The following is a 19,367-nucleotide window of genomic DNA, read 5'->3' as shown; positions in this document are numbered from 1 at the left end:
GGTCTTGCTTCTTTCTCTTGATGCAGTGTCTCAGAGCCATGCTGAAACTGATGTCTGAGTGCTGGGCTCATAATCCAGCCTCTCGCCTTACTGCTCTTCGAGTAAAGAAAACACTTGCCAAAATGGTGGAATCACAGGACATTAAAATATGAGCAATATTTCCTCCATATGGTGGCAGAGGGAAATTGACTCCTTTTCTAATATTCATGCTCTAAATATGAATTCTTGCCTCAGTTCCTAAACACAACTGTTGGGGGTGCTGTGGAGCAGAGCACTTCCATTTCACTAGGATCCCTCATCTTGTTGTAGTTATGCTCAGTGTCTGTGCAGCATCCTCTACTGGACAGTACGTGCCATGTCACATCTACACAGAAACTGGTGAAAGACACAGTCCAGAACACTCGGCTCATGTGAAGCAGTGATCCACGTGCTCGCCCCAACGTCAACCATCCACTGCTCCAAGACTTCAGGCACTCTTAGTTTAGGAGAGAATTGCCATATAAAGTGGTGCTTTCTGTGAAAGCCGTGAAATAATGATATATGATGGGTGTAGAAGAGTGAAAGTGAAATGGCACCATATGCCATTGAAGAGAAGGACTGGAAAATCCCAGGAACATTTGGGAGAAAGTGGAGAGACATGTATCTGAATGGAGGTATTTTTGTGATTATTGCCATCCAGCCAGCTGCTTGGACCTGTGCTACAATGTGGCCATCAGTCTCTAAATGGCTGCTCTAAATACGGACCATGTGCAGCGAATGCCACAGGTGCAAAGGAAGGTGCACCCCTATTTTAAGCAAACTCTTGTGTCCCATATTATCATAGGAAAGTAAATACTCCCCTTAACTACTTACTGATATTTAAAAAAATAATCCTGTGAATTTGTCTTTTATGTATTCTCTGCTTTTTAAAAAAATCTGTCAATTTAATGTTGATGTGTTAAGTCTCCATACAGAAACAGACACGACAGTAGTTGGATGACTAGAGGTGGGCTTGAAGGCTCTGTACAAGTCCATCCTCAGTCTATGTTGCTCTGTTCTAAACTGGAGAAAACAATCAAAGACTGCCCGCAGTCATATATGCCACAATGCTAAGCTATACGCTTTTAAAAACAAGTTGCAAAAAGGGTCTCATTGGACTGATGCCATAAAGGAACCACTTTTAGTTCCCTAAAAAAACCTTTTATTGGGTCAAATTCTTTGAAAGAATCAGTTGAAAGGTACTTTAGGAAACCATACATGGTTCCACTGGCATCATGCCAAATGACCCTTTTTGGCACCTTTATTTTTTTTAGTGTTGGACTGAAGTGATTAAAACTTCTTATGGTGGTCAGTCATGTGCTCTGTATGAGCAGTAGAGCCAGTTTGGTTTCATGTGGTGTAGAAACAGTCAAAATACCACGCCCCCTGTGCCATTTAGCCTCTTCTCATTTTATCACAGACCCTCTATGCCACATGCCAGTAAATCACACTACTAAATGTCACATAGGATCATCCTGCCAAATCTAATTAACATGAGAGTTTTGGGAAATGTGACTAAAGTTTACTTTGCAAGGGAATCTCCTACATATATAATGGGATAGAAGAATACAATTGCATGTGCTATTTATTCTAACCATGTTGTATTAAATGAATTATTGTGGCGAGAAAAAGAACTTGTAGAACTAAGAATACTGTTCTTCAAACTTATATATACTCTAAATTGTTACAGAACAGCTCAACACTAGAAAAATGTACTCTGATTTAAGAGGACTATTTTGCTTTTTTTTACTCTTAAGTTAAAAGCAGTTAAAACCTCATTCCCACTCTAAATACAAGAACTTCTCTAGAAGGAAATATTGGAGAAATATATATGATTTCATCTGACCTAAATAAACTTGAGCAAAGCTTGTCCCTGCAGATAGTTGGGTGTACTTGAGCCTAATATGAACACTAACAAAATAACAAAGTTGTTATTTACAGCATTAGCAGTTGCAAGAAATATAGTGTATATCGATGTCAGACGAATAAAAATGAAATGGTATTGTGCTCATGTATTGTGCAGTATGCCTAGTTAGTCAAAATGACTGAATATCAGCAGTCCCTTGATTCAAGACAATTTCAGTTATTCTCTCCAAGATAACCCATTTCACTTAAACCTTTTGCCAGAAAGGTGCTATGGTAAAAAGGTTAAGTGACAACATTGTGTATCTGAGGTCGCTCTAGTGATTCTGGGAAAGGTAGTGCATGAGAATTCAGCATCATGACACTGTTTAAATGTCTGCATTTTCCCAACCAGGCTGCCCATGCAATCTTATGTGTAGATGCTAGTATGCAGCATTTGCACACTCAAGGTCTGTCCGTTGCATCCCATGCCGGTCACCCCTTTTTAATGAAAATGTCTTGTAGCCAGTAGAAGCTTCTCTGTATAATTAAATAACTACAGAATCTGTCATGTTTGTCTTACATGTCCAATGTGCAAAAGAAATGTGTAGAAAAGCCTGAAAAATAATTTTGTTTATATTCTGTACAGCATCTGAGTTTAAGAAAGGTGCCTTATGTTTACCAAGAAAAGCTGTTCTGTATACAGAATTTGTCCAATGTATCAATTTTTAAGTAAATTACATTATTTTAGTATGCAACTTGTGTTGTTCTCTTGACTGATCATGTGATGTAATCAAGAAAGGATAGAGTGAATTAGTAACGTAAATGGGAGCCAATGCTATTGTAGGCTATTGTATTGAGGGTTGATTTTCCTGTGTTGTGACTGGTGAAAACAGTTAGTGATGAGTTTCAACACTTATATTCTAACATATATCCACTAGTTTTTGATCATTTATAACCAATCAGTGCTTCCTGTCTTTCAGCATTATATCATTTCCAAGTGTGGGTTATAAAGTTCTGATTCATGGTTGACGGCATCCCTGTTCACCCTTTACCTGAGAGATTGCAATTAAGTTTCAATCAAGGAATTATTCCATGATATACAATTTACATCCTTTTCTAGGGTTACTTTTGTCCAGAGATTGGTGAGCAACCTCGACAAATGTGAATGTGTGACATGTGTGAATGATGTCAGTGGTGCTGACTTGCATCACAGCCCCTCGCTCTAGCTGTACATGGTCTGTCCATTACGAATGGACCTGCATGGTTGTTTTTTTTAGATCTACAAATGGCCACAGGGCCACAGATGACTCATTGAGAAATCTGCCTCCAACACAGAAACTCTTTGGTCTTGGGTATCTTTGGTAGTTTTGGCACAGTCTAGTGGTAAATGGTTTAGTAAAGCCCAGTACACAGTAAGTCTGGGTTACTTCTGCCTAGATTTCGGTCTCAAACCTATTCCTGTTCACAATCTGTCCTTTTCCTCTGTGTTGAACAGCAGAATCCCAGATAAGGTGTTATCATTAAGCTGTCCTTGGCGCAGTCTTCCCTTGAGTAGCTCCAGTGTAATTCTCTCCCCTCTCTGAAGCTCCAGGAGGCATGCTCGACTCAAAGGCCCTCCCTCCACCTGTACCTGTCTGATGGAGGCCACAGGCACCATGCCATGCTTTAGCTGTGCCAGGCAGGGCCCCTTTTCAAAGTTTAATGTCACTAGAAAGAGGTAGAGACCAGTCTGAGGTGCATAGAATTCCCCTGATGACGGCTGATAAGCATTGCCATGGTTTACATCCACCTTCTTGGGGATAAGCATCCCTCCCGTATTTGTCCTGTGTTGCAAGCTAGTGACAAAGGCCACGGGGGGATATAAGGTCCCTAAGGAGGTTGAATGATACAGGATACAAGAAAGATTGTATGTTAGTTACCAAGCTTATTTGCTCTGTCATGTTGTAATCTTAGGATTGTCCACATGGGGGCAGTCTTGTAAAATAATTTTGTTAAAAATTTACGTTAGTGCTAAAGAGTCTCATTTCATTAATGTTTTCACACAGAACTGACAATATATGAACTATAATAATGTTATCATTATTATACCATTACAGAACTGTAATAATGATCGACAAGAGTGTTTATACCTGTTTTAGTGTTTCTTTTACTCCGCATGCTGCTTGACTCTTCTTTCTCCTTCATGTTCTGTCCCTTATTTCTCTTCCTGTCCTTCCTCCTAATCATGCTCCACACCTGGTCTAAGTCCAGACTGCGAGAGGAGCTCGCCAGCTGTTCTGTATAACTAAACAAATTCTGGAATATTCTTAGATGATCCCCCAGAGCCTGACGCAGGGATACAACCTCTCCCTGCAGTTCCATCACTGAGCCACCAGGCACTGCAGTGCAGTTGCATTGTTGCTGCTCCAGCTGGCTTATCCTGTCTGCCAGCTCCTCCACTTCCTTCCCCAGGCTCCAGAAGTCACTGACCGAGTAGTCCCCATCATCTTCCCCTGTGGACAGGCCTGGTACAAAGGGATCTACCTGGTGATCTTCAGCATCCCTTTCTTTGTCCTCTGTGAGGCCCCACTCAGAGAATGCTACAGGGTCATCACTGGTCATTTGATCCTTCTCTGCACTGCTCCTTCTCAAAGAGGTCAATCTATTGTCATGGGTCTCTATTTTTTCTTGCATCAGCCTTGTTTTCTGTAGCAAAACTGGAATGGACAGTTCCTTCTGCTGGGTGTCAGACCAGCTTGAGAATTCCATGACCTCATCTCCTAAAAGCACCTCCAGAACTTCAGCGTGACGGATGGTATCCCTTAATAGGGAGGAGAAGGATGCAGAGAGATGCCCGATTTCTGCTGCCTTGGCCCCGAAACTCTCCTTCAGCCCAAGAATCTCTTGTTGGCTTCCCAGGAGTGAGGCTTTCAACTGGGATACATTGCCACTGAGAGTCCTGCTTTTCGCTTGCTCAAATGCCAGTGATTCCCTCACACTTAATAAGGCTTGATGAAGATCATCAACTTCCATGGACCAGTGACTTTGGCCTCTCATTGCCTCAGCATCCTCCAGAGCATACTGGTTCTTTTTGGCCAAATCCGTCACATTAGCCAACTTTAATTCCAACAAACTCAATGACTCACTGATTTCTTTACAGCTACAAGCTTCTGCTGTTGTGGTGGGTTCATTTCTTTGGACTTGCTCATAAATATTGTCCAGGTAAAGTTCAAGCTCTCTCAATTGCCTCTCTTGGCTGCTGAGATTAGAAGACAATTCGTTGACACTGTTGAGGGCAGCCACTTTAGCTGCCTCCAGTTCTAGCCCAGTCTCTGTAAAGTGGATCACTGAGCTTTGGCTGACCTGTTCCAGTTTTGTGCTCAGGTTTTTTAGGCAGTGATCCAGCTTCTGGGCAGCACTCTTCAAGTGTTTGGAGTTCTCAGACAAGTCACTGAGCTGCATAGTGTTATTCAGCACTTTCTTGTCCAGTCTACTGATGGCCTCCCACACACCAGGCTCCGGGACTCGCTGGCCTTCGCTTAGACGGGCTGAGGGTGCATATTCTTCCTGCGTTAGGCCCTCCAGATTTTCCTGACCAATTCTAATTTCCTCCACTGATTGACTCAGAGACTGGAGACTCACCTAATGGAATGACAGCAAAAAGACATACACATTTACTGCAATATTGGGTGTTGTCCTTTCCATTAGATGGTGAAATCTAGAAATTGAATGAATGCTGCTTAATGATGTTAACTGTGTGTTACCTGTATGTCCTCATGGCTCTTGTTAATATGATGGCCAATTTCTTCCTTTATGCTTGTCAAATTATACTGCAGCAACTTTTGTTGGGACTGTACTGTTTGTTCCATCTGGTTTTGTTGTGAATCCAGCTGTGCCTGTATTTGGCGTATCTGCATAAAACTGTCCTCTAGCTTTTCCTCAATTGTTCCAGTGTAAGTTTGTTTACTGTTAGACATGTGGCCCTCCTGTCCATGCCTCAACATCTGCAGATCCATAGACAGGTCTTCAACCTCACTGGACAGATGCTTTAGGGTACGATTAAAATCATCCAGCACTGGTTGAATCTGGGTCATCAGAGCTGCAAATATTTGATGGGCCATCAAGAGAGTGGCAGAGTCCATGAAATGCAGAGCGGTAGGAGGAGGGACTGCCCCACCAGTACCTACAACAATACACTGATAGTCACTAACCTTATTAGCACAGAAAAATACAAGAGAAATGTTAATACAAGAAAACACTGTGAACTTTGCGGTGAACTTTTTCTCTTGTTGACATTTAGAACAGTCTCATTTAAAATGACTTGCTCTTTTAATATCAGAGTGTAAGGCAGTTGTTCAGTTCTCAGACTAGAACATATGTTCTCAGCTTGAGCTTGAGTCACAGCTGCGTTAAGTCTGCGCTTTTACTACGACTTTTTTGGCAGTAATTTTCCACCACAGCAATTTCAGATTCTTTTTTCCTGTTGTTTTCAACAAGAAGTAATGGTTACAAACAAGATTAATTTAAGCAGTGGAAACATGTTTCTGCTTCTTTTTTGGATGGATGGCTGGAGAGCATTGCAGTCATTATGGGCTTCCTGTTACTCTTCCAAACCACTTCCAAAAAAGGTAATTGTGCAGCTTAGAAGTCCTTTGTTCTGTGGTGGTTTCTTGGCCTTGTGCTTTATTTGCTCTTCCTTCTCCTATTCTTTACCCTTCTTCTTCTTATATTTTTTGCCCATCTTACCCAGTATTCAGCATGTTCTTAAATATCATCTTCCTTTATGCTTAGTTAGTGTTTCTCACCAATGTCCCCTTGGACAGGAAACATTGGGCCACTGGGAGGCTGCTGAACCTTACTGTCATCCCAGCTTCCATCCTCGAGCAGGTCAGTCTCCTTATCACCTACAGGGAAGGATGTGTATAAGAGTAAGAACAGGAAAACAGCCAAAATGGAAAAAAAACTGGACATGGGCCAGAGTGCTCTGGAGTTTTAATGTCTGGATTAAAATATGTTATCTAAAATGTAATGTGCTGCTAGATATATAAGTTATGGAGACACCAGAAGAAAGTATTCCCAGGATACCTTGATTTAGAATGAGCTAAAAGACATTGGTGATGAACCTCAAAACAGGAAAGCAATAGCATTTGTTACATTTGTAAATATAGCTATATCAGTTTTTTGAGATGTTACACAGTTTGCCAACAGTTAGCAAACCATAATCAGAGTTAGCACAGTCAAAAGTTTTCAAGCATAATAATATAGTGTAAAATCCAATGACAAAATGTCAGTTTATTAACTAAGTTTTTAGTCAGTGAACTCAAACAGATGTGTACATACGCAAATATTCAGTTAAATTAATTAAATAAATGCTCAATAAAAACTCAACTTGCACAAATGAAAGAAGGAATAAGTAAATAAATATGTAAATACATTTCAGCTTGACAGTATGTATATACTAAAACACAAAGCACACTTTTAAAAAATTGATTCCCAAAAAATCTTTACAGAATAAAGCTAAAAGCTAGGCTATAACAAGAAACCTGCAAACTTAATGTAAACTCTTAAATAGACCAAACCCTCCAACTCCAAATACTTGGTGGTGAGTGACCATCTGTCCCCACTCTTGTACTAGCATTTTCTAATAACTGTTGTGGACTGTAGAACTAAGGATGTTTTGTTAATTGATTTTGTTACACATTAATTAAATAGATGACCTAGTAATGGTTATGTTTAGATATTTATATATTGCCACTGTCCAAAAAAATGAGTGGTAACTTTGCAGAAGAAGGCAAAATCATCCTGAACTATTTAAGTTAATTTGAAGAGATTTCATTATATAAAGGGCGCAATATAAAGGGCAACTGCTGTTCTCAAGTGATGCAGAGACATGTGTTTTTGTTTTTTGGGTTTTTTTTGGACAGCTATAATATGTTTTACATAAATATTACACATGTTTTGCACAACTGGCCAATAAAATTCATTAATAAGTAATATGTTTTAAGTTTTTCTTTTGCAGGTTCTCACATGCATTTTTGCTTGTATGTACAGTTCTAGGATTCACTCTCACAACTCGTTTACAAAAAAAAGTTTTTTTTAAAAGAACCATCCACTGAAAGGTTCTTTAGGAAATCAAGTGTAGTTCTTCTATGGCATCTCTCCGAGGAACGCTTTTGGACACCTTTACGTTTAAGGGGGTGTTATTAGCTAAAGGACTATACACTCAAATCTTGCTCACTGGTAATATAAACATATATAATTATAAAGTAGTTAGTTGTTTCTTTCAGCTACAAGGATGCATTTTTGGAGGATTAAGCTGACTTTACACGCTAATTCGTCTACATCTTGTTTTTATACTGTTTTTTTTATCATATTGACATATATACAGTATCTCACAAAAGTGAGTACGCCCCTCACATTTCTGAAAATATTTTATTATATCTATTCATGGGACAACACTATAGAAATGAAACTTTAAATAACTTAAAGTAGTAGTCAGTGTACAGCTTGTATAGATTTACTCTCCTCTGAAAATAACACAGCCATTAATGTCTAAATAGCTGGCAACACAAGTGAGTACACCTCACAGTTAACATCTCCAAATTGTGCTGTAAGTGTAAATATTTTGTGTGACTACCATTATTATCTAGTACTGCCTTAACCCTCTGGGGCATGTAATTCACCAGAGCTGCACTGGATGTTAGACACTTTGCGCTCCTCCTCCTTCCGTTTGAGGATGCCCCACAGGTGCTCAATTAGTCTGGAGACATACTTGGGCAGTCAATCACCTTTACCTTCAACTTCCTCAGCAAGGGAGTTGTTATCTTGGAGGTGTGTTTGGGGTTGTTATCATGTTGGAAAACTGCCATGGGGCACAGTTTCCAAAGGGAGGGGATCATGCTCTGCTTCAGAATGTCACAGTACATATTGAAATTCATGTTTTCCTCAATGAACTACAGCTCCCCAGTGCCAGCAGCACTCATGCAGCTCCAGACCATGGTGCTTGACCACCATGCTTGAATGTAGGCAAGTGACAGTTGTCTTGTTAATCCTCACCAGGCCTTTGCTACACATGTTGGACAACATCTGAGCCAAACAAGTTGATCTTGGTCTCATCAGACCACAGGACATGGTTCCAGTAATCCATGTTCTTGAACTGCTTGTCTTCAGTAAACTGTTTGCAGGCTTTCTTGTGCATCAGCTTCAGAAGAGGCTTCCGTCTGGGACGACAGCCATGCAGACAGAGTTGATGCATTGTGCGGCGTATGGTCTGAGTACTGACAGGCTGACCTCCCGCTTCTTCAACCTCTGCAGCAATGCTGGCAGCACTCATGCATCTATTTTTCGAAGCCAACCACTGGATATGGCACTGAACACATGGACTCAACTAGGGCTGCAACTATCGAATATTTTTGGAATCGAGTATTCTGTCAAGTTTTTCATTGATGAATCGAGTAATCGGATAAATAACACTTTTGTGTTTTTAAACAACTATATCAATAGTGTGTTATGCAACATGAAAGGTCTCTTAAAATGAGCAAGCAATTGGCTGTTATTCCTCACAAAAACGATTTTATTCAAACTCAACACTTTTACTAGATCAAAGCGTAAAACCTTTGGCTTATTTTCTCCATTAGGCCCATTTATTCAACCTTTCTGTGAAACTTTTATGATGTACATGGAAAAAAAAACTATGAAATACAGCTTTACAAATACAGGTTAGTCTATTTGTCCTTAGTTTTATCTGAATAAAAAAAGGAAAAGGGTGTAGTGAATGTAGTCATAAATGAATCTGTCCATCTGTTGCATTTATTATTATAACCTTATGTATGGGGAAGGCGTGTTTTGAGATGTAACCAGTGAGTGAGTGAGTGAGTGTGTGTGTGTTAGTGAGTGAGTGAGTGAGTGTGTGTGTGTTAGTGAGTGAGTGAGTGAGTGTGTGTGTGTGTTAGTGAGTGAGTGAGTGAGTGTGTGTGTGTTCGTGAGTGAGTGAGTGCGTTAGTGAGTGAATGAGTGAGTGAGTGTGTGTGTGTTAGTGAGTGTGTGTTCGTGCGCGGGAGGGAGACATGAGGAGAGATAAATTACATGAGTGAGATCTTGGTGCATTTGCTGTCTTGCTACTTATTATGCCTGGTCATTATCGACTCATAACACGGGCTACAAATAATTACAAACACTGTACGCTCTCCCAAGCGCTGGTGTTCATATCAGCTAGCAGGCGTAAACACACGCTGCAGAGTCTCCGAGTCCGCCTGGAGAAGTGCAGTTCACGTGAGGACGCTTTGGGTTCAGGTGCTGCAGCATTGATGAAATACTACTCTGGTAGGCCATGTCCGTTTTACAGTGTATACACTGCACTACATTGTCCGCCTTGTGCAGCGTAAAATGGTCCCACACTTGAGACATTTTCAGCCTTTTACGCACACCGGTATCTTTATGTTCCGCCATTGCCACACAGCAAAATAAATCGCGCCGCCTTATCTTCTTCTTCTTCTTTCGGCTGCTCCCTTTAGGGTTGCCACAGTGGATCATCTGCCTCCATCTTGCCCTATCCATTGCCTCCTCTACTTTCACACCAACCATCTCCATGTCCACCTTCACTACATCCATAAACCTTCTCTGAGGTCTACCTCTTCTCCTTCTGCCCGGCAGCTCCATCTCCAACATTCTTTGCCCAATATATCCACTATTCCTCCTCAACACATGTCCAAACCATCTCAGCCTGGCCTCTCTGGCTTTATCTCCAAACTGCTCCACCTTCACTGTCCCTCTGATCTGCTCATTTCTAATCTTGTCCATCCTTGTCACTCCCAACGAAAATCTCAGCATCTTCATCTCCGCCACCTCCAGCTCAGCCTCCTGTCTTTTAGACAGAGCCACAGTCTTCAAACCGTACATCATAGCAGGACGCACTACTGTCTTGTAAACCTTCCCTTTCACTCTTGTTGCTATGCTTCTTTCACACATCAGCCATGACAACCGTCTCCACCCACTCCATCCTGCCTGCACCCTCTTCTTCACCTCTTTTTTGCACTGTCCATTGCTGTGGATGGTTGACTCAAGATATTTGAAGTCATCCACCTTTACGACCTCTACTCCTGCCTTATAAATCTCTGAAAAGTGCTTCAGTTATAACAGTCCATGTAAAACAATAATACGGGAGCTGTGCAGTAGTCTACAACGCGGGAGTGATACGACAGCAGAGAAGTTTAAAATAGACTGACTTTTCTTGACATGAATTAAACGAAGCCTCAAGGCAAAGAATTTGCTTCGAACATTTTTAAAAGTTACTCGAATAATCGTTTCAGCCCTAGACTCAACTTTTTGGTCAACCCTGGCGAGGCCTGTTCTGAGTGGAACCTGTCCTGGAAGACTGCTGTATGAGCTGGGCCACCGTGCTATAGCTAGGTTTAAGGGTTGTATTAATCTTCTTATAGCCTAGGCCATCTTTGTGGAGAGCAACAATTCTATTTCTCACATCCTTAGAGAGTTCTTTGCCATGAGGTGCCATGTTGAATAGCCAGTGGCCAGTATGAGCGAATTGTACCCAGAACACCAAATTTAACAGCCCTGCTCCCCAGTCACACCTGGAACCTTGTAACTCCAACGAGTCACATGACAACAGGGAAGGACAATAACACAATTGAGCACAATTTGGACATGTTCACTGTGAGGTGTACTCACTTGTGTTGCCAGCTATTTAGACATTAATGGCTGTGTTATTTTCAGAGGACAATAAATATATACTGCTATACAAGCTGTACACTGACTAATTTAAGTTATATCTAAGTTTCATTTCTATAGTGTTGACCCATGAAAAGATATAATAAAATATTTTCAGAAATGTGAGGGGTGTACTCACTTTTGTGAGATACTGTATGTATGAGTGGAAACCTCCACAGTTTCTTATAGATACTGCTGTCTAAAACACAGCTGTCATCAGCCAGACTTTAACCGTTTTTCCAGAACAAACTGCCCGGCCAGAATGGCATGCTATTTTTATGAGGGTCTGTTGTGGTGGTCCACTATTTAAGAGCAAGCTATATTAGAGAGTAAACAGGTGACGGTTAAAAAATGTGACATGTCAAATTCACATGGGACGTTAGGACCCCCAAACCCACACAGGAAGCAGAGGTGTCAACCAGCCAAGCCAGCCATTTTTAAATAGAAAATATTTTTCATAATTATTATTCTAGCCCTAAAAATCTCTTCCTGTTAGATATTTAGGATCCATGGAAAACACAACAATGCCTTTTAAAGTCATTAAACTTATGGTTTCCTTTTTTACTTTGTATTATTTTGCATGATCCTGCAGTTTGTCCTGACCACAGAATCTCAGAATACCCAGAAGAGCAGTGCACCCTCCCTTTCCTGTTTGTGACACTCACAGGCCCTCACAGAGCCTGAAGCTTTCTGGATATTTCCCTTGTTTGTCAAGGCCAGAGGCTTGGATGGTTGAAAAGAAGCAAACTAGGAAAGAGGAGTGAGTTTTCATGGGTTAGAGTTCAAAGGTGAGACCATTCCTGCCCATACCAAACGCTGGACACTTGCCTGAATTGTCAACTCCAGAAATGTCTGTGTGAGTTCTTCCTGTGTGTTCCTGACCAGCCTGGCTTTCACGCCCTGTGAGGTTTATTGGAAGAGAGTGTGGTCAAAAACATTAGGTTTGCACTTTAGGTATTCCTCTGAATATGTGTTGCAATTTTGTAGTGAGCCATTCAAGTTATGAGAAAAACAAAATCACCCATCATGCCCTGTGGTTAGCCTTTGTGTTTTGTCTTGGACATGTTTTTGCCTGGACATCTCTGTGTCATTTGAATTATGAGGTTGTCAAAACAAGAATGCTGCATGCAAACTAGCAGCTTTTGTCAAGTAATAGTCAGTGGCTTTGACAGTAGCAGGCTAATTAGAGTACAGGTGTTGTTATAACGTTATAGTGTTGAAGTGTTGTAAAGTTATAACTATGTGGCATTATTTATATTTCAGCTACTTAATGACCACATAAGTCAGAGAACCCAGTAAAATCTGGGAAGAATTTATTATAAAGGACTTATTTGGGAATGTCACAAACTACAAAATGACACACAACCTCAGAAATCTACTATAAAGAGTGCATTAAATGGATCATCTTCATGCACATGGGCTAAATACAGTTAACATCATTTAAAAATAACCTAATCTATGATGCCACAATCCATAATATAATATTAGGTAAGCATAGATGTATATTATATTATACCTCTCTCCTGACAGTTGTGGCCTCCGTGACCTGGGCAGCACTTCCAGTGCAGTGCAGTGAAAATCTTCTGCTTCTGTCTGTACACAGGCCGTGAGGAGAGCTGATACCTGAACGACATTATATGCGATATATTTATGCATTTTTTTGGAATTCCATAATTATGGAATTTTAGAATAAATATTGAACAAATGCAAAGACATTCCCTGTAGAACTCATTTTCTTCTAATCTTATGCCAGACAGTAATACAGCACAACCTAAAAAATAATAGTGAAGAGTAGAATAAGATTAAAATATGTATACTGTAGTAAAAAGTTGAGATCAGGGCTGCCCAAAGTTTGGCCCATGGGTCAAGGTTGGTAGATGGATTTGGAAAGTTATCCTTACACGCCTCCCCTTCACCCAGTGAGAGAACAAACACGTTTCTATACTTATTGCAGTTTTATTTTACTCCTAAAATTTAATATAAAAAAAAATTCACAGTATTTAGGTCTAAAACATGGTTTATATAGATCACGTGTCAAGCTCCAGTCCTTGTGGACCAAAACACTGCAGACTTCAGCACATTACCTCATTAAACACACCCGATTCAGCTCATCAGCTAATTAGCAGGACCTTCATGAAGTGAGTTCAGAGCGTTAGAGGAAAGTCAGTGTTAATCTCCACAGCACTTTGGCTCGGAGGGTCCCCAGTTTGACGTGTCTGATATAAACGGTTTGTGTTGTAAAACACATTCTTTCGTTCACACCTCTTTCTGGCCCACCTTAAAACCCTGTCAACCCTCGTGGCGTGTTTTGCCTGACAAATCACGCCTTGTCTTCTCAGCTTTGTAACTCAGGAATGATTTAATGCGGGAGTTTACTAAGCTTATCCTTAGAAACTGCGGAATCTACCGCTTCTAACAATAGCGTCGCCATCGCGGAGTAATCCACTGTGGAAAAACAGTAAACATAGACTCTCTGTGCTCATAAACTCTGCATTTGCACTACTGATATTCACCTCTAGGGCTTCTAAAATATTTACGTGGTGTTTTAAATCAAATATTTGATTAGATGAGTCGGTATCAGCCACTGAAATCGCCTCTTCCGCTCTAACGCTGCGCGCGCATCTCGTCAGTTTTCCTCACTCTTTGTTTGTGGACCGTCGTGCTGGACGCGTGCGCGCGCAGCCGGCCTCGCACGCTGAAGAGCTGGGCGCGCACCCTCAGAGTCACCGCTGGACTGACACAGATTTCAGGATTATGGTACATAGTTCTTCATTGTGTGTTTTCTAAATAAAGCAGTAGCCGTCTTATCTCATCATTTGTGGAAGGACTCTTTATTATAAGAGTAATTGTGATTATAAGCAGCTGATAGTGAACACGCAGTGCACTAAAACACTGTTTCATTAGCTGGAATATTAGCCATATTGGCCCTGAACAAAAACTCGAAGGCTTGGCTGCTCTGACAGTCTGTCACATGCAGGTTTAGCAATCTGCGTGTATCCCACAGGCGAGAATATCAAGAAAAATAAGTCCGCCTGAGGCTACTCATATACTGTGTCACAGTAATAAGCCAAGTAATGAACAATCATCAAAATTCATCCATTTCAATCAACTCATAGACACTTTATTGGTAAAATTTTGATCAAAACGTCCAGTTTCATAAAAATATCAAACTTCTGTGGGCATTTAGGTGACTTAGGTGATTACATATTTGAGAAACCACCTTTCTTTTGAAAATAAAACAACACATAGCATGTGGCTGTCTCATATAATTACTAGAGTTACAACAACTGAAAGAGGACCTGACAAAAACAGGATGAAAAAAAACACACTTAATAGTGCTAGGGTCCTATAACCAAAGCTTTCTACCCACCCCAGTTTAGACACACCTGAGTGAACGTAAAGACATTTCATCTAAAAGCTTATTTTTAAATTCTTGAAAAGTTGCTGAGTAAATAAGTACAAGTGTATACGGGTTTATTTCCAAAATGAGCTGCTAATTTATTATTTTCTGTTTGCAATGCTGCACTAAAAAAGTTGTTTTCAGCAGCCTTGGTATATTTGGAATTTCTTCAAAAACAGGCTACTTTTAAAAATCTAAAATACGATTAGTAGTGTACAACTAGTAGTGTACAAGATGATAATCCATACATATATGGATCACTCTGTGTGTAAAAAAGTTTGCTAAGCTGCAAAATATGGCAGTCTCAAAAGTGCAGAAGGTGCTTTGAGTCCCTCAGTACTCTATACAGCTTATCATTTCTGGTGTTCAATTGTTCAGAGTCAATGAGAGCCAGCAGTGTGTACTTGGGGGGGTGGGGAAGAGGGGGTTAGTAATGCATACTAAAATTGTAGTAGTTGATAAGGCTAATTTCAGTGACTCACTTGGATATATGGCAATCAGGGTCACCTTTAGAACAAGGATTCACTGACTTTTGCGTGTATGTCTCAGTGCCACACAGCACAGCCATGGTCACCACACGCTGATGAACAAATGCACACCAGTTTCTGCAGGAAGACAAGCATAAAAGACACAATCTGGATGAATAGGATGAAAGAGGAACAGACAGAGCAGATGAAGAGGATGAGAAGTAAGATGTGACAGGGCCTTGACAGAGGAGAGATAAACAATAGAGGACATGCACTCTCGGGGTCCAGCCTTTTCTTCCTTCCCTTTAAGTTACGGGACAGATACTATCAGTCCACCAGAGACTAGAAAAGGGGTTATTTGTGCCCCCACTACTTGTGTATCTCTGTGTCTCATTAGATAGAGAGAAAGAAGATTAATACTGTGCTGAATTAAATGATGTTGTCTATAAACAAAGCTACACGTTGCCTAAAAAGGTATTGCAGATAATCATCATTTAGAGTGTTTGACTGGGGAACATAATGTATTGTGCTGTCAGATAATACATAAACCATGTGTTATTGGATAGAGTGTTGAACTCAAGATCAGGTCAGGTTTAAGCTTAGGGACACTGTTTAACTGCAAATGTTCTATTTTGCTGTAAATCCAGAAATCCAGAATATCTTTCCCTGTAGTTCTGCTTTACTCCCTCTTTCTATCTATTCATCTCTCTCTCACTCTCTCACTCTCTCTCTCACTCTCACAGAGTCCTCCCCCACTCCCTAAAGCTGACAGTACTTCTAGGTCAGGAGACACATGTGTCCCCTGTTAAGTGAAGTGTGGGCAAAAAAAGGAAAAAGAATACATCTCCACATACAATGGGCTTTGTTAGTGGAAGGAAGTTTAATACAGCCACCCACACACTGTCTCTAGTTGTAGTCAGTTTTTTCCAACAGCTAGCACTGATATGCAGGATGTCACACTTAAATGCTAATGCACTCGCTCCCCACATGTTATAGCACCCTGTGCCACTCTCTGTGTAGATGTCAAAAGTCCTTTTAAACCAGATGATCATCTAATTCGTCATATTTATATTTCTTAAGCAGAAACATCAAACAGCATCTGAAATGGGTTATACCATTTCCTCTATCTGCCACCTTGAATCACATCTCCATTCCGTCATCAGGGATTCAGCTTTGACCTGAATATGCAAAGCTGATTTGGCCCTAATGAATATGAATCTACATCAGACTAATGTACTTTTTCAATGCTGGCCCCCAGACATATGATTGTGGTTTGCTTTGGTGTATGTCCTGCAAGTCTCCTTGAACTGGCTAAGCACACTGTTTAACTCCTAACAATGGACTGTCTTTTCACATCTATGCTGCTCTTAATGTTGCTTTGTCTCATTCTTTATATGTTCTATGCCCTCATCTTATTCCAGTTGCCCACACCTGTATGTCCCTCATCAGTCCACATCTTTTTAATCTTCTCTCCTTTCATCTCCCTGTTCTTTTTATCAATTAATCTGTCTTTAAAGAGGTCTTTTTTTTTTGTTCCAGACCTTCTTCATGAGTCATGTTTGGGCTCATCCTCTGGTTTGTGTTGGTCCAGACTCAAAGGCGCTATGACTTTGCATCAGTTGCTGCCCTCTGCCTCTGGCTTCCACAGGCACACTGAGCATGCCCAGTGTGGAGCATCTCCCTCTGTGCCTCTTCATTCACAGCAACTCATTCTCTGTTGTCAGGAGAGTGGCCGTGAGATTGTGTGTGTGTGTGTGTGTGTGTGTGTGTGTGTGTGTGTGTGTGTGTGTGTGTGTGTGTGTGTGTGTGTTTGTGTGTGTGTGTGTGTGTGTGTGTGTGTTCTGAAACAAGACAGCACCCCAGCTGGGACTCATAAAGGTGATAGAATGTGTACAAGACCAACAAACAGCCACATTTATCTCCCCAAATGCTTAAAAGCCTCAGCCATTCTTGCTTTTTATTACACTGCAAGTCCAAACCACCAATCCTGCCAAAGCCTTTCACTTTCTTTATGAAACTGGACATGGACCTTTCGAGACTGTTAGTGGTTACATGTTCCAACTTCATCCTCCTCTGTAATCATGGTTCTCTCACATTCATACATTTTGAGGGGAACTGGAACTTTCTACATTTCTTACTTTTCTTAGTTTGTTGGGTTGTTCATTGGACCATAGTTGTCCCATGACTGTCCAGTGTAGTCTGCTGAAGGCATCCTCAAGTGCTAACATTACTGGTAGTACCAAAATTAGCTGTGTATTTTGCATTACATTCTCCACAAACAGAAGCAGTCACAGTCAAATAGCTTTTGTGTGCATCACTGAAAGGGAGGAAACTGACGTTAACAGGATTTCAAAAATACATGTTTGTGGTCACAAATTGAGCATATATATGAAATAAAAAGTCTGAAGTCAAGAAAAACCAGGGCATCTGATGCTCCTGTCATTGCTGTATGTCACTTTCTTTTTTCTGTTTATGTTCATGTATTTCTTTGTCTGATTGTTTAATTTTTTTTACCCATTTCCACCCAGTACCTAGGCCTCCCCTTATCAAACTGCCACTAAAGCAATGTTGATGTCTTGAACTCCTGAACATGTTTGGCTGTGGCATTGCCAGAGATTGAACTTGAGACACATTATTAATCTTTATTATTTCTAGTAGAAAGCATAGGTGTTACCGCCGCATACAAGACAGAATAAGTACTGAGAATAAATATTAAGTTAATAAAATATTAATAATTAAAAATAAGATAAAATTATATTGAGATCCCAATGTACATTTATACAGAGGTGTTTGAATATAAATACATAGCTGCATAAGTGCAATGGAAGTGTGATACTTTACATCAGTCCCACTATATGTTTTTGGCTTAATATGAATTGAAACGATTTGAACTATAATAGTCCAGTTGAACTCACCCTGTCCTTACAGGCTGGTGTGAACTCTCTCTCAGTGGTGTTTCTGGAATACCCAGGGGCGGCTGCAGTGGTCCAGCTGTGCTGTGGTGCCTGTGCCCATGAGGTATGGGGAAGTGAGCTGTGCCCATAGCGCCAAGCTCTGAGTCCCTGAGTGCCTGCATCTCCTCTTCCACATCAGGGTCTCTGGCCCTCAGCCCAGCATGGCAGGGTGCTGTGTGTAGCAGCATAGCCATTAGCAGTGTGAGAACCATCCTGCAGCTGCTCGCACTAAAACGCTCAGGCACTGGACGTGTTCCTCTGCACAGCAGTTTGTTTTAACTTTGAACAGCCCTGGAAACGACTCACCAAGATAAACAAAACCTATTGCATGTTCCTCCCTCTTTCTACCTCCTTCTCTCTCTCTCTCTCTCTCTCTCTCTCTCTCTCTCTCTCTCTCTCTCTCTCTCTCTCTCTCTCTCTCTCTCTCTCTCTCTCTCTCTCTCTCTGTCTCTCTCTCCCTCTTTTCCCTCTTCTCTCTGAAAGGCCAAACATTCTCACCAAAAACTTCCTCTGTCTCCACCCTCCCCGCACCCCCCCTCCCTTTCTCTCTCTCTCTTTTTCTCACCCCCTCCTTTCCCTTGATGGAATCACGCCCTCAAACAATTGAAGGAAATCAGTGAACGGCTGGAATTGCTGGCTTGTGAAAAGGTTAGAGGTGCTGAAACAATAAACCAGTGCCTTAGCTTGTACTTAACACTCTGAAGACAGTCTGGACTCACATGGCCACACACAAGCACAGACCCAACAGGCTCAGTCTAATTAAGCCTCCCTGGCAGGAAAACAGATGCTGTGCTTAAATTTTAAACACGTTTTGAACAGCATGATTTCATCATGCATCCTGCACCACACTTTTATATCCTATACATATAAATGTATGTGGTTGATTTACATTGAATTACCCCTTAAGAGATGTCACTTTGCTATACATTCATTTTATATGTTCCAATCAATTAATTAGTAGTAATTAGTTAATTAATTATA

The 19,367-nt window shown here is 40.9% G+C and overlaps 2 protein-coding genes across 4 annotated transcripts in view; one reads left to right on the top strand and one right to left on the bottom strand.

Annotated features, from left to right (window-relative positions):
* bmpr1ab (bone morphogenetic protein receptor, type IAb) overlaps nucleotides 1–2,618 on the top strand; it is a 40,252-nt gene extending 37,634 nt beyond the window's left edge. For both annotated transcript variants that reach the window (XM_017702880.2, XM_017702886.2), the window contains one exon: nucleotides 27–2,618. In XM_017702880.2, the coding sequence (XP_017558369.2) occupies nucleotides 27–152 (126 nt within the window). In that variant the 3' untranslated portion in view covers nucleotides 153–2,618. The remainder of the gene's footprint in view (nucleotides 1–26) is intronic.
* Nucleotides 1,300–18,756, bottom strand: mmrn2b (multimerin 2b). Of its 2 annotated transcripts, XM_017702862.2 has the most exons (8): nucleotides 18,348–18,756; nucleotides 15,448–15,570; nucleotides 13,082–13,188; nucleotides 12,394–12,465; nucleotides 6,648–6,746; nucleotides 5,607–6,025; nucleotides 3,993–5,484; nucleotides 1,300–3,732 (listed from the first exon to the last, which is right to left on the bottom strand). In XM_017702862.2, the coding sequence occupies exons 1-8, from the start codon at nucleotides 18,596–18,598 to the stop codon at nucleotides 3,326–3,328; spliced, it is 2,970 nt and encodes a 989-aa protein (XP_017558351.1). In that variant the 5' UTR covers nucleotides 18,599–18,756; the 3' UTR covers nucleotides 1,300–3,325. The 2 variants fall into 2 exon arrangements, with proteins under 2 accessions (XP_017558351.1, XP_017558358.1); XM_017702869.2 differs by lacking the exon at nucleotides 15,448–15,570.
* Nucleotides 18,757–19,367: the final 611 nt, after the last annotated feature.

This window comes from Pygocentrus nattereri, chromosome 13 (assembly GCF_015220715.1).
Source record: "Pygocentrus nattereri isolate fPygNat1 chromosome 13, fPygNat1.pri, whole genome shotgun sequence".
In the NCBI taxonomy this organism is placed as follows: Eukaryota; Metazoa; Chordata; class Actinopteri; order Characiformes; family Serrasalmidae; genus Pygocentrus; species Pygocentrus nattereri.
This window is presented reverse-complemented; position numbering and strand designations above follow the sequence as displayed.